Source organism: Archocentrus centrarchus, chromosome 4, assembly GCF_007364275.1.
Source record: "Archocentrus centrarchus isolate MPI-CPG fArcCen1 chromosome 4, fArcCen1, whole genome shotgun sequence".
Classification (NCBI taxonomy): Eukaryota; Metazoa; Chordata; class Actinopteri; order Cichliformes; family Cichlidae; genus Archocentrus; species Archocentrus centrarchus.
Genome location: NC_044349.1, coordinates 36,470,824 through 36,484,478, shown reverse-complemented (window position 1 = coordinate 36,484,478; position 13,655 = coordinate 36,470,824). Strand labels below are relative to the sequence as shown.

Sequence of the window (13,655 nt, the reverse complement as noted above, 5' to 3'; positions counted from 1 at the left end):
CCTCAGTGTGTGAACCAGCTGTTCAGCAGCCCGAGCAGCAGCTCATTCAAATGACGACTCCTTTACTGAGTTCCTGGGTTTACATAAACACCATGAACAGAGTGATACAGCAGGACAGTTTATAGCAGTTCTTTCAAGTCAAAAAGTTAAAAACAAAAACATGATGTGGGCTTTATAGATAAATTAAACCTTCGGGGGAAAACCCTCCTAAAACCTGACTACCCAGGGTTGAGCCCAGGAAGCAGAGTTGCAGTCTTACACGCCTCTGCAGCTTCTCTCCTCCTGCCATCCCCCCAAAACCTCATCCCCATAGAGATGGTGCCTGCTCCCAGACCACCAAAAAACAAAGCTAAAATCAGCAGAAAAATATTTAAGCATTTAAAAAAATTACAAAGAAAAAGCAAAATAATATAGCATCCTAAACTGCACCAAAGAGTAAAACAGGTTTGTCACTTCCAAGTCCCTGTTAGTAAATGATTTAATAATTGATCAACGTATTGATTTATTCTGCCTTACAGAAACCTGGTTACAGCAGGATGAATATGTTAGTTTAAATGAATCAACACCCCCGAGTCACAGTAACTGTCAGAATGCTCGAAGCACAGGTCGAGGAGGAGGAGTAGCAGCAATCTTCAATTCCAGCTTATTAATTAAAGATCCAGACAAAGTTTTAATTCTTTTGAAAGTCTGTCTCTTAGTCTTGTCCACCCTCAGTTCAGATAAAATAATTATAGTGGGTGATTTTAACATGTTTTTAACATTTAATATTAATTATTATTAATCTCTGGCTCTCTTCCACAGTGTGTCTTTTGTTCTGTCTCTCTGCCCCCTCAGCCCATACAGTCACGACAGATGACTGCCCCTCCTCAGCATATTTCTCCCATGATAAAACTTATACTTGGGGCTGGATGAGGTGGCCCTGAGCCCTCCCTTAGTTACTCTGCAGGAAGTTTCTTCCTGGTAAAAGGGAGTTTTCCCTTCCCACTGTCACCAAGTGTTTGCTCATAGTGGGTCGTTTTGATTGTTGGGTTTTCTCTGTTTTATTGTAGGGTCTTTACCTTAAAATATAAAGCACCTTGAGGTGACTGTTTGTTGTGATTTGGCACTATATAAATAAAATTGAACTGATTTGAACTGAATTATGTCGTTAAAGGGTCCAGTCTGAATATGGAAAGCTTTTCATTAAGAGGAGAACAAAAAGTTTGAGTGATAAATCTACTGAAGAAGAAGAGGAGGAAACTGCAGTGTGAGACACCACAGACATTGAAACTCTGAATGGTTCATCTTTGACCATCTTTATAATTCTTTAGTTTTTATTTATTAATGAAAAATTGAATATTTGTTCACTGTTATTTTGAAATGGTACTTTTTACATTGTTTAGCTTTCAGTGATAAAATTAACACCTGTACTGGACTAAAGCCATAATGCAGCAGATTATATGATGTATGGGAACTTTTTAAAACACTGGTACTTTTTTCCTAGCATGCACTGCAATCCTACCTGAGCAGGATGAGTTTCACCTTGGAGGCAGCGCTCTTAATGATGGCTGAGGCGTTCTGGTGGCTCCGCCCATAAAGAATCTGGTTGTTAATCTGAAACACAGACAGAGGTGTGGAGCTAAATTACCTGATGTCCACAGGTGAACCACAAACATCACAGTGAGTGACGTTTATTAATTTGCTAACAGAAGAAACTCATCTGCTTCCAAAGTGACTTTTAGTGAAGTAAAGCTCCCAGAAATTTCATAATATATCCAGAAAAATGATCAGTGATGAGGAGGTTAAAGGAAGGACAGGAGATGGGTAAACCTGACTCCAGACTGCCTTGTCTTGATCAAGGACTCCAGACTGCACAATCAGACTGCATATAACACAGGTAATGAGACTGTGTTACCTTAAATCACAGATTAATGAGAGAAAATACACACACATGATATATAGGTTGTATGTGGAGCTGCCAGAAGGCAGAATAGAAGATATGCAGGACAGCTATATGTATCCGGTTATATCACAGGCCAACAGGAACCATCATGCAGAAAGGTCAGCCACAGCCAAATGCCTGCAGAAGGTAAGATGGGTGCTGAGAAGCCAGCCCAACGGTAGCCATCAATACACAAATACAGCCCTTCCAGTCCTCAGATACCCAGCAAGAATAAGAAGCTGGCCACAGGAGGAGATAGATGCTACTGATGTCAAGACACAAAAACTCCTCACAATGCACAGGAAGTGCCTCAGGTGCCTCATCTCTGTCTGTGATGAGGAACAGGTGGAGGAACTGTCTTGGACGGCCAAGCCCCTGCATGGCATGTACCATTAATAGAAGAAGTGGCTGACATCAAGAAATCCTACCGGTGGCTAGAAAAAGTCGGCATAAAGGACAGCTTTATGATCATGCACAAGAACAGGCCCTGAGCACCGGATCCATAGAGGCAGAAGTCTACCACAGCCGACAGGACTCAAGCTGCAGACTGTGCAAAGATGCCCCGGAGACTATCCAGCACATAACAGCAGGATGTAAGATGCAAGCTGGGGCAGTGTACAGGAACATCTGTGCCACATATGGATATAAATCCCCAAGTCCCAATGGGAGACACCACCAAAGATGGCTGAGTACAACGAGGCTAAGGTCCTGTGGGACTTCAAGTTCCAGACAGACAAGCAGCTGCTGGCCAACCAACCAGAGACATCAACCAAGCAGATGTAGTGATGTTGACAAGGAGCAGAAGACTGCAGTTGACTAGACTACAGCAACATCAGCTGCTTGATTCATGATGTCAACTCATGCGTTGTGTAACCTGCAAGAAAACATTCCACCTTAAAAGCTGTTGGTAGATGCCAGTGCCCTTCAGAGGCACAGTGAAATCAGTAGTTTTTTCTTGTCTGTACTTTACTAGTGAACATAGAAGGCACCAAAATATTCTCACATTTTGGAACAACTCAAGCAGAAAAAGTTCATCAAAAATAAGACCAGTGCTGCTGGTTTGTCATCATTCACATGACCTTTTCATCACAGCTGTACTTTTCTTATTCCTTTTGTTTATCATGTTTAATTTTAAAAGTTACTGCACTGTGCTGTTCATACAAATGCAACAGTTCCTGTATCTGAGGCTCTTACTGGGAAATATCTGCAGAATAAAGTTGTTACAGGTCCATGTTTCCTGCTGTGCAGCATCCCCTCTTGTAATTTCCTGTTTTACTTTGAAGGTTAGTTACCAGTGTTAGTTTTACTTCCTGTCTTCCCTTGATATTTGTGTCCACGTGTGTTAACTGTGTCTCATTCCCCGCCTCTTTACACTTACCCATCAGTCCTGAGTGTGCAGCCCGGTCCCCGTGTTCCTCCCCTGATGTGCTGGTTTGTTCTTTTTTCCTGGTTCCTGTTTGTTTTACATTCTGACTTTAACATTTTGTTTTAATTTTGTACAACTGCTATTAAAGCTCACTTTTTGGATAAGTCGTTCAGCCTCTTGTATTTGGGTCCTCTCCTACAATCTACACCACAGCTGTGTTAACAAACAGGTGGTTGGTTCCTGTCACGGTGGTAAATCCCCGAACCAGATGGTGGACTGGGAGGGAGGAGTCCTATGAGGCTTGGCTGTAACAATGGCATTAAATGCTATACCATTGGAAAGCCAGTTTATTTCCCCTTAATTGGTGCCACATTTGTAAGGAAAATGCATTTCCTTACTCTTTGTGCTATGTTAAATCCATGTGTTTGCAGCCAGAAGGCAAAAGTAATGCATGCCCTACAGGCCACAGTTATTGTTGATGGTTTCTAAACATAAAAGCTTAAAAAGATACATTAACAGAATTGCAAATGTTTTTATATAAAACTAAAATCTAACTGAAAATTGGGAAATGATTATTACTACATCACATCAGAGAATGACGCATTTTAAGGGCAAATTTCAAAAGGGTAAGTGAGACAGAGCTATCTGTTTCGATAGCTTACAGCCGGGCGATCAACCGCAAGCTAGGACCCTGTTTAAATGGTAAATGGACCGGTCCTTATAGAGCACTTTTCTACTCTACATGAGCACTCAAAGCGCATTATACAACAACTAAGTGCTTTCTATCTAACATTCACACTCTGACAAATGTATCAGAGAGGATACTTTGGCATGCAGACTGGAGCAGCCGGGGGTCAAACCAACAACCTTTCAATCAGTAGCTGACCTGCTCTACCTCCTCCTGAGCCACAGGCACCCCAACATTTACAACATGGGTGCTTCAAGTCCCGACTGTGGCTTTGTGAACAGGCTCGGTCCCAATAACATGGGTAAAATCCGTCCTCAGAGAGGTTTAATGGAGACAGACCTCTGAAAGGTCACTGAGCACTAAGAGCTACAAGCCCCTCCAAATGATGTATCAGTACACACATACACACACATACACACACACAAAATGAATTTTTACTTCAAACTAATGTTAATGGGTGTGTGTGTGTGTGTGTGTGTAACTGTGCAGGCTTTCCTCGGCTGAACATCATTTTTTCACGCCGCCTCTGACACCGCTGTAATGAGCAAGAGGGGGCGAGCAAGAGAGCCACAAATGGAGAGAGAATCAGTGTTTCTCAGTTTAATATTTATACAAACAAACACAGACACACACACACACACACACACACAAGTGTGTTTTGCTATCTTTGTGGGGAATTTCCATTGACTTCCATTCATTTCTACAGCCTAAACCTTACCTTTACCCTTTTCCTAACCCTAACCATCACATACCTAACCCTAACCCTAACCTAAACTCAATTCATACCTTAGCCCTAACTCTGACCCCTGACCCAAAAACAGGGTTTCCCCTTGTGGGGACAAGGTTCCAGTCCCCACAAGGAGCAATTGGTCCCCACAACGTAGTATATGTCAGGAAAATTGTCCCCACAAGGTATTATAAACATACGCACACACACACACACACACACACACACACACACACACACACACACACACACACACACACACACACACACAGAGCTGTACCCACGCTTGCAGGTAATTTTTGCAGATGTTGCGATTCTGTTAGTCATCTGCATATTTACCTGAGAGCTGCACTCGGGGATTTTCACTTTCCTTCAGTGTTTCAGCTTTTCAGCTTCTGCACAGGCAGATCTCGCGCCTGCATGCAGTTCTTACTTTTTGGAATAAGATTTTTACAAAAACCCAATAAACTCACTTTTGGATTTTTTTTTTGGGGGGGGGATAAATGACTGTCCAGTTGTTGCAGATGTTGCAGCGATTTGCGCACACAATTAAAAATATTTTTTTATTAATATCAGTGCTCTCACACAGGTTACAAAGAGAACATGTATGTAAACATCATTGCTTTTATTATTATTTGACATGCTGTAATAAAATGTAAGGATAATCTGGACTCTTCTCACCTCCAGCAGCTCGTCTCCGACCTGGATGCGACCATCGCGGGCGGCGGGCCCCCCGGGATGGAGCCCCACCACGAAGATGCTGACGCGGGAACGATCCCTGTTCCCAGCCAGGCTGAGACCCAAGCCCTGCCGCTCCTTGTCCAGCTCCACGCACAGCAGCTCTCCCCGCAGGTCTCCATAACGCTCACACCAACGCTCTGCAGCAGAGAGGAGGAGGACCGTTATTCACAGGTTGTTCAATAAGAACAGCGTGGATCAGTTTTCAGAGAGCCAGAAAAACACAATTAAATATAAACGTAACAAGTTAGAAAAAAAAACAAACAGGAAAATCTGTAACATGCTGGTCGCCTGTGGATCTGTTCACTGATAGATATTTACGTCTGTATTTGTTGAAATTTCCAGGAAACCTTCAGTTACACGTGCAAAAGTAACACCTCAGTTTCACTCAGTGATGAGGAGCCGAGTGTTTGCACGGCTGGATTTGGATGAGATGAGAAAGAGGAGGAGGAGAAGGTGAAGAAGTTTAAATGAAAGAAAACCCTAAAGGAGAGGTGGTGAGGAGAGAAGCAAAGAAAGTGAGGAGAGAAAAGGAAGAGCAAGAGGGGAGGAAAGGGGAAAGGAGAATAAAGATTAGGATTTAATGTGAAGGAGAAGAACAACAAGGTGAGGAGGTAATTACGAGAGAGGGAGAGGAGGGAGGACAAACCAAGGGGAGGATGAGACGAGGAGACAGGCTGAGAATTAAATTTGGTGTCAAACAAAAATCAGTTTAATCGTCTGTGAAATAAACAACAAACGCAGAGCGAAATCTGGAGCTCAAATTAAAACTCAGGCTGTCAGCAGCAGAAACATAAAGATGAAGGTGTATCAGACTCAGAGGAGCTTTAATCATCAGCCTTCATGGATCCTGACCTTTTCTTCAAGTGAGAGGCTGAAGTCAGCGGCCGCTCTGGAGATGTGAGGGGTTTCATGTTTTTGTGAAATGATGAGAGGATTTAATGTTCTGCTCTGGGATTTAAAGGTCACTGCAGTTATCTGAACGGCCAGCGTTCACACGGGACAAAGATAAAGAGGAAACCGGTAAATCACATCAAACTGAAGAATAACTGAATCCCGACTCGATTTCCAGGAGCCACTCAACACATCCGGACACAGTTTTTACATTTAAAACACGTCACATTCAGGGAGTCTCTGCTGAGACAGTAAAACAAACCAAACCTCATTCAAAAAACAACAAATGGCTGTAAAGGAATGGGACATGGACTGGTTCTTAGATCCTGCTTTTCTGCTTTATACACATTCATGAAGTGCTTTCTATCTGACATTCACACTCCGATGAGCACAAAACTGATGACATTAAAACTAAGAAACAATAAATAAAGGTACACATGTGGATGACCCTGAAGGGGTGAGTGGCCACATTTAAATCAAGATGTTTGATTTTTGCAGGTTATTTCAAGACAATTCATTCTATTTAAGATTTTTATTTATTTTCCTCCATAAATCCATCTGTTTTATTTCAAAAACGTTTTACTCCTTCAGCTTCATTTTTTTTAAGGATGAGGAGCCATGTGAGGTGAGATGATGAAGACAGAGAGAGAGAGAGATGATGAGGATGGAGCGATGGAGGAACAGAGCATCACTGACAGACAGCAGCAATAATGAGGACAAACTGAGTGTGCTCATGATAAAGACTTGTCCTAATTAATGCTCTGACTGGAACCGACATATTTTTTTATCACAGTTTAAATAAACTGCAGCAGTTTAATGTCTGTGACGTAGAGGAGCAGAAACGAGCACCAAGAATTCAATTCATTCACTTTTATTTCTATAGTACCAAATCACAAACAGCTGCCTCAAGGTGCTTTATATTGTGAGATAAAAACCCAACAATAATACACAGAAAACCTAAGGATCAAACAGCCCCCTATGAGCAGCACTTGGTGACAGTGGGAAGGAAAAACTCCCTTTTAACAGGAAGAAACCTCCAGCAGAACCAGGCTCAGGGAGGGGGGGTCATCTGCTGAGAGGGGAGAGAGCCAGAGATTAATAATAACTAATGATTAAATACAGAGTGGGGTATAAACAGAGTAAAAAGAGGTGAATGAAAAGAAACAGTGCATCATGGGAACCCCCCAGCAGCCTAGGCCTATAGCAGCATAACTAAGGGAGGGTTCAGGGTCACCTGATCCAGCCCTAACTATAAGCTTGATCATAAAGGAAAGTTTTAAGCCTAATCTTAAAAATAGAGAGGGTGTCTGTCTCCTGAATCCAAGCTGGGAGCTGGTTCCACAGAAGAGGGGCCTGAAAGCTGAAGGCTCTGCCTCCCATTCTACTCTGAAGTGTCCGAGGAACCACAAGTAAGCCAGCAGTCTGAGAGAGAAGTGCTCTGTTGGGGTGATATGGTACTATGAGGTCTTTGAGATAAGATGGGGCCTGATTATTGGATGATGATCACTGGATGCGTGATTTGTTTCTGATGATTCAGTATAGAAAACTACACAGAGTGCATTCTGGGTAACCTTTCAGGGCTCATATCAGCGTGTGGGATAAGCAGAGCTGGATGAAAGGTCTCCTTTTACCTACATTCAGAGAGCAGGCTCGTCTTCCAGCTTTGAGCCTCTCTGTGTAAAAATACGTTAGTTGTAACATTCATCACTTCAGCGTTTTGTTTGTCAATCTTTCAGATCAATCAGGAACTTCTCTCACATTTGACCCATGACCTCACTAACGGCCAACACTGAACCCTGTGAGCACTGACCTGAGACCAGTTTAAACTGCCGGACGGCAGCATGTTTCTGTGTTGTAACTGGCATCTGAAGTTAAAGAGAAGACGACAGGTGAATGTGTTCTTCTGCTGACGGGCACTCAGACGTGATGCGTCTGAGTTGAGCCGGTGTTTCGGGACGGTCCGCCCCGGTTTGCTGGGAGCAGCCGGGGACGCTACGCGTAAAGTTTAATTTAAAGCTGAGCGAACACGTCGAGGGCGGGACCTCATTCAGGAAAGAGCAGAGTCAGAAAACTGAATCAGTGAGTGAGAGGGCAGTTTATGGTTTCACTGAGCCACTTTAATCTCAGCCACTGCAGTTTTTATCACATACAGCTGAGCATTATAAATCTTTGCTTTGGACTTTGCAAAATTTTACTTTATTTATTTATTATTATATTTTTATTTAAATCTACACTTATTTTCCTTTATTGCATTTATTTTTATTTCTGGAGCTTCCGATCCTCCTCCTTATAACATTAGATTATGTAAGTGGCCTCTGCTCCTGTCTAAACTACCCTTTCAGCAGACTGAGACTCAGAGTCTCAAACTGCAGTTTGTGTCTTATTTTGGGAGTTTTGAGTCTTTGCGTCCTTCCTGTTTGCTCAGGTTAAAGCACCAAAAATGACTCGTTGTTAGTTTTTGAATGGCCCGTCCTCCCATTGCTCCCTTGTGCATATCTGTGCTGTGAACACGGCAACAGCTTTGAGAGGCTCGACACGACATTTGTGCGGCAGGGTGAGACGAGACTCAAAACAGGTTGAGAGCTGAGCCGTGTTTTTAATCATCATGTCACCATCAGAGCATTTCCTCCAAGGAAAACAAGCTGCGATGAACGTCTCCTCTCTGCTGTAACATCAATCCCAACAAGCAGGTCAGCTCAGATCTCCTGAAGGCAAATGAAGCAGCAGCAGACTGCGGGCCAGGATTTGTTTAGCACTGATTTGATCACAGAGTTAGCGCATGCTTCAAAAAGTTTCTTCTGTTTTTCCTACAGATCCCACCTCTGATGCTAAAACAGTGTTTGCTGAATGAGTGAATGCAGATTCAGACAGATCTGTCTGTTCGACACTCAGATACACCAGCCAGTGATTTAACACGACATCATGTGAGGCCTGCTGAGAATCCTGGGAAATATTTGAGACAACAGGAAACCTTCACCAAAGTGTAAGAGTGAACAGCCCTGAAAGATCTTCTAGAGATGAATAACATTTATGAACAGACCTGTTTGATGCCCTAAGAAGAGCCTCTCATTACTGACGATTAGTCAGGATTTTAACTCAGTGGGTACCTCTGGAGTGTCACTGAGGGCCACACCGGGAAATGAAAACCACAAAAGGGACCCACCAATACAGTTTACTGACATGTGCCAAAGGCTGCAGTTCCTCTGCAGTCCAGGAGAGGCGCCAGCAGTGCGTCAGTCCCCTTAGACTCCCATGTTAAAACTTCCCAGCAGAAAACTGAAGAGGCGCTGGGCACAACAACCCCATCACACAAACATGTCACGCTGCACACACTGAATCACCGAGGTAAGACACAGGTCCTGCTGTCCGTGCCCATCATTTCCCAAGCTTTAAATGGAATTTCCCAAATTCAAGTAACCCACAAATCCAGAATCTGGATCAGATCAGTTTCACTTTTAAACCAAACTGAAGCCTGAAAAGATGCTTTCAGTGACTGAACAAAAAAAACACTGGCAGCCAACAGTGAACATGCTTGGTCACATCATTCTCAAGTTATCATGTTCACAAGAGTTTCAGCAAAACTTGACCTCTGACCCCTGACTTGACTCAATTATGGCAAAAATTTAAATCAGGTGATCTAGGCCATGCAAATTTGATATGAACAGGACGCATAGTTTTGCTGTAATATTGTTAACAAACAGACCAAAAACAATACCTGGGTCCCCCCTCCGGGGGCGGGGTAGTAAACATGTTTACAGCCTGACACAAAAACTGCTTTGGTCCCTGTAGCTAATTTCCCCCTTCATAACTGCTTTATGGGGGGGAGGATGTTTCTATGAATCACCTGTTTGCATTATTAGGGGCGTAGCCTCTCTGACTGACAGGTGGATGGTGACACAGGCGGCTGTAGCTGCTAGCTGTCTGCTAGGCTTCACCTCAGCTAACTGGAATCCCCGAACTGGACCTCTGGACAGTGTTTGTGCTATTGGAGCCTTTTTAATGCAATTATCTGATCAATAATATGGCTGCTGTGCGCCGTGTGTGTGGGTGTGTTGCTCCTGTACAGTCTGTGCATGCAGAGTGATAACCAGGCTAGCCAGCATTAGCTGATAACTTAGAACACCACCTTCTGGTCCAAATATGTTTACAGCCAACATGCTTAAACTGAAGGTTCAGAATGTCACAGTTTAGCATACCATACCATCTTTATTTATAAAGTACTTTAAAACAACCACAGCTGACACAAAGCGCTGTACATGGGGCGCTAGAGCGCATGGTATGGTTTAGACGCACCTTTTCAGAGCTCCCATCTGATTCGTTAGTATTCAAGCAATATAACATTTCTGATTTAGCTGTACCAGCTAGAAGGTCGGGCATTAAGACCATACTGCGTTTGTGCACTTATGGCCACCAGGAGAGAACAAAAACAGCAGAGTAACTCCAAGAAAGTTCCCTCTGCAAACTCGGGGCAAGAGGCTAATGCTAGTGTTAGCATTGAAGGTACAAACGACTCCCCAGAGCTAGCACTGCTGGTGAAGGCAAACTCGGAGCCACCCGCCATCCTTGCAGCTATGACCGACATGAGTAAGAGATGGATGACCGATTCAACAAATTGGATGCATCCCTGCAAACTATGCAAGCCACCCTGAACGACCACGAAGATCGGATTTCTACTTTGGAGGCGGCCGGCAGCGATCATGATACTAGGATGACCAGCTAAAACAACAGTGGTTGCAGCTGGAGGAGAGCCACAAATTACTCCAACACAAGACCATCGATCTCGAGGCGCACTCTCTGTGCCAAAAAATAAAAGTGGTGGGCTTGCCAGAAAGAGCAGAGGGCAACAACCATGTGGACTTTTTTTGCCACGTTTCTGTGTGATTTGCTGGGTCCTGCTCATTTTCCCACCCTGATAGAGGTTGATAGAGCCAACCATTTGAGGAGGTGAGGAAGAAACTCAAGGAGGCCGGGATGCGCACTGGCTCAGAATCACTAAAGGCACCGACATTAACAAGATCTTCAACACCCCAGAAGATGCTGATTGCTTTCTGCTCAGCTACCAGGCCACCGAGGAGGGGTGACCGCTGTACACCGGTCTGCCTGGTAGGCATCGGCTGGATGATAAAAGACCAATTCAACTAATAGGATTTCACCTGGTGACTACAAGCTGGGGCATAGTGCCGTCGATGGTATTGAGTTCTGGGTTGTTACTAAGTTACTTTTTCCTCACTAGCATGCTCCAAATAAGAAGAAACAGGAGAGTTAAAAAAAAAAAAAAGGGGGGGGGGGGTCATTTTTTTCTTTACCTTTCTCTGCTGTAGGTTACTTTATTCAATTGCCTGCCCCTTTACTGTTGAATAGTACTAAGTGCCGGATGTGGATCGTGTTGATCAACCAGTATGCACTATTTTCTTTAGTTCTGATACCAACACCACGATTCTCTCTGACTTTTATCACTGAAATGTTCAAACGATGTTTATGGTCAGTTATTGGAAGGGACGCTATACATTTTTATAAGTTGGATAACTAGTGATGTTACTGGTTAGATTTAACTAGCATATGACCCCTGAGGACAGCATGTTAGGATTCTTTCTTTCGCTTTGTTTGGGAAAGTGGGAGTTTGGGGTGGGTAAATGTATGTTCGTGTTATGTGCTTTTCTTAAAATTGTATTTTTTTTTTCTTTTCTTCATATTTTGGGCAAGTCATTGTGTCACTGTCCACATAACTCATAACTTTCAATTACTTATAACATCTAGAGGTAAAGATGGGGGCATCAATTTGGTCAGCTGGAATGTTCATGGCCTAGGGCATTTAATTAAACGCGCTAAGGTTTTTGCACACCTTAAATCTCTGGTGGCGGATGTGCTGTTCCTTCAAGAGACTCACATTAGACCATTTGAACAAAAGTCTCTGTGTTGCAGCAGGGTAGACAAAATATACCAATCCACATTTTCTAGCAAGGCTCGCGATGTTGCGATTATTATTTGAAAAAACATACCTTTTAGACACATTTCAACACTATGTGATCCGAATGGTCGATATATCATCATAACAGGTTATCTTTATTCGGTTCATGTAATGCCATTGAATATCTACGGGCCCAGTACTGATGACCCAGCATTTTTCAGAAAAACCTTTGAGATGTTGTTTGACCTTTCAACCACGAACCATAATGTAATACTCGCCTCCCATCTTGACAGGTCAAATAGTAACATACTCAGCCCTTCTATGGTTCTAAATAATCTTATCACCACTACTAATTTTGGTTGACATTTGGCGGCTTCAACACCCAACAGATAGAGAATACTCTGTTTTTTTTCCAGTGAACACAAATCATATTCTCGTATTGATTTACTGGATGCCAAACTTATACCAAACGTTACAAACACCAAATACTATAACATTTTGATTTCTGATCACGCCCCAACCTCCATGACTCTCCATTTTAATAAACCCAGACAGCACTCCTCATGGCATTTCCGCCCATCTTTATTAGCAGATGAAAACTTTTGTTTGTCTGTAAAAATTACAGAATATCTTGAGTTTAATGACACCTCAGATGTCTCAGATGTGGGAAGCACTCAAAGCTGTTATGAGAGGTCAAATTATTGCATATGAGGCAGCTTTAAAAAAATCAGGTAAGATTCGTTTAGAGGAAACTGACTCTGAGATCTCACAATTAGAATCACTGTATAGAAGCACAGGCAACTCTCCAACACTGCAAAATATTCTCAACCTTAAATACAAATATAACAAAATTTTATCTCGCCAGGTTTATGACCAGATCCTGCAACTTAGGAGGCAGTATTTTGAACTTGGGGACAAACTTCACATGCTCAGCTGGGAAAATGTCCAGCTGAGGGGACAACAGGCCAGCAGAGCCATCCACAAAATAAAATCTCGTTCAGGAGTAATCTTAACAAACCCAAATTAATAAACGCTCACATAAAAGAATATTACGAGGAGCTTTATAGATCTAACTCCATAGGTGATGTGGATAACTGGTTAAAAAAATGTAAACATAGCGAGGCTTGATGAAGCCTCTCGTGAAGCCCTTAATGTGGAAATATCTCCAGCAGAAATACTGAATTCTATCAGATCAGTGTAAAGTGGGAAAAACCCGGGACCCGATGGAATTGGCATTGAATTTTATAAGAAATTTGCAAATCAAATAATCCCAATTCTACACAGGATGTTTTTACACTCAATGGGATCTGAAAGTCTCCCCTCCAACCCTATATGATGCTAATATTTGGCTCATGCTGAAGCCGGATAGGGATGAAACAGAGCCTTCATCATACTGTCCAATTTCTATGCTCG

General features: G+C 42.9%; 1 protein-coding gene across 6 annotated transcripts in view; it reads right to left on the bottom strand.

Moving 5' to 3' along the window:
- Positions 1 to 13,655, bottom strand: part of patj (PATJ crumbs cell polarity complex component) — a 133,404-nt gene that overhangs the window by 33,892 nt on the left and 85,857 nt on the right. For all 6 annotated transcript variants that reach the window (XM_030726603.1, XM_030726602.1, XM_030726604.1 and 3 more), the window contains exons 29-30: positions 5,384 to 5,580; positions 1,502 to 1,593 (exon numbers count right to left, since the gene is read on the bottom strand). In XM_030726603.1, coding sequence (XP_030582463.1) covers positions 1,502 to 1,593; positions 5,384 to 5,580 — 289 coding nt within the window. The remainder of the gene's footprint in view (positions 1 to 1,501; positions 1,594 to 5,383; positions 5,581 to 13,655) is intronic.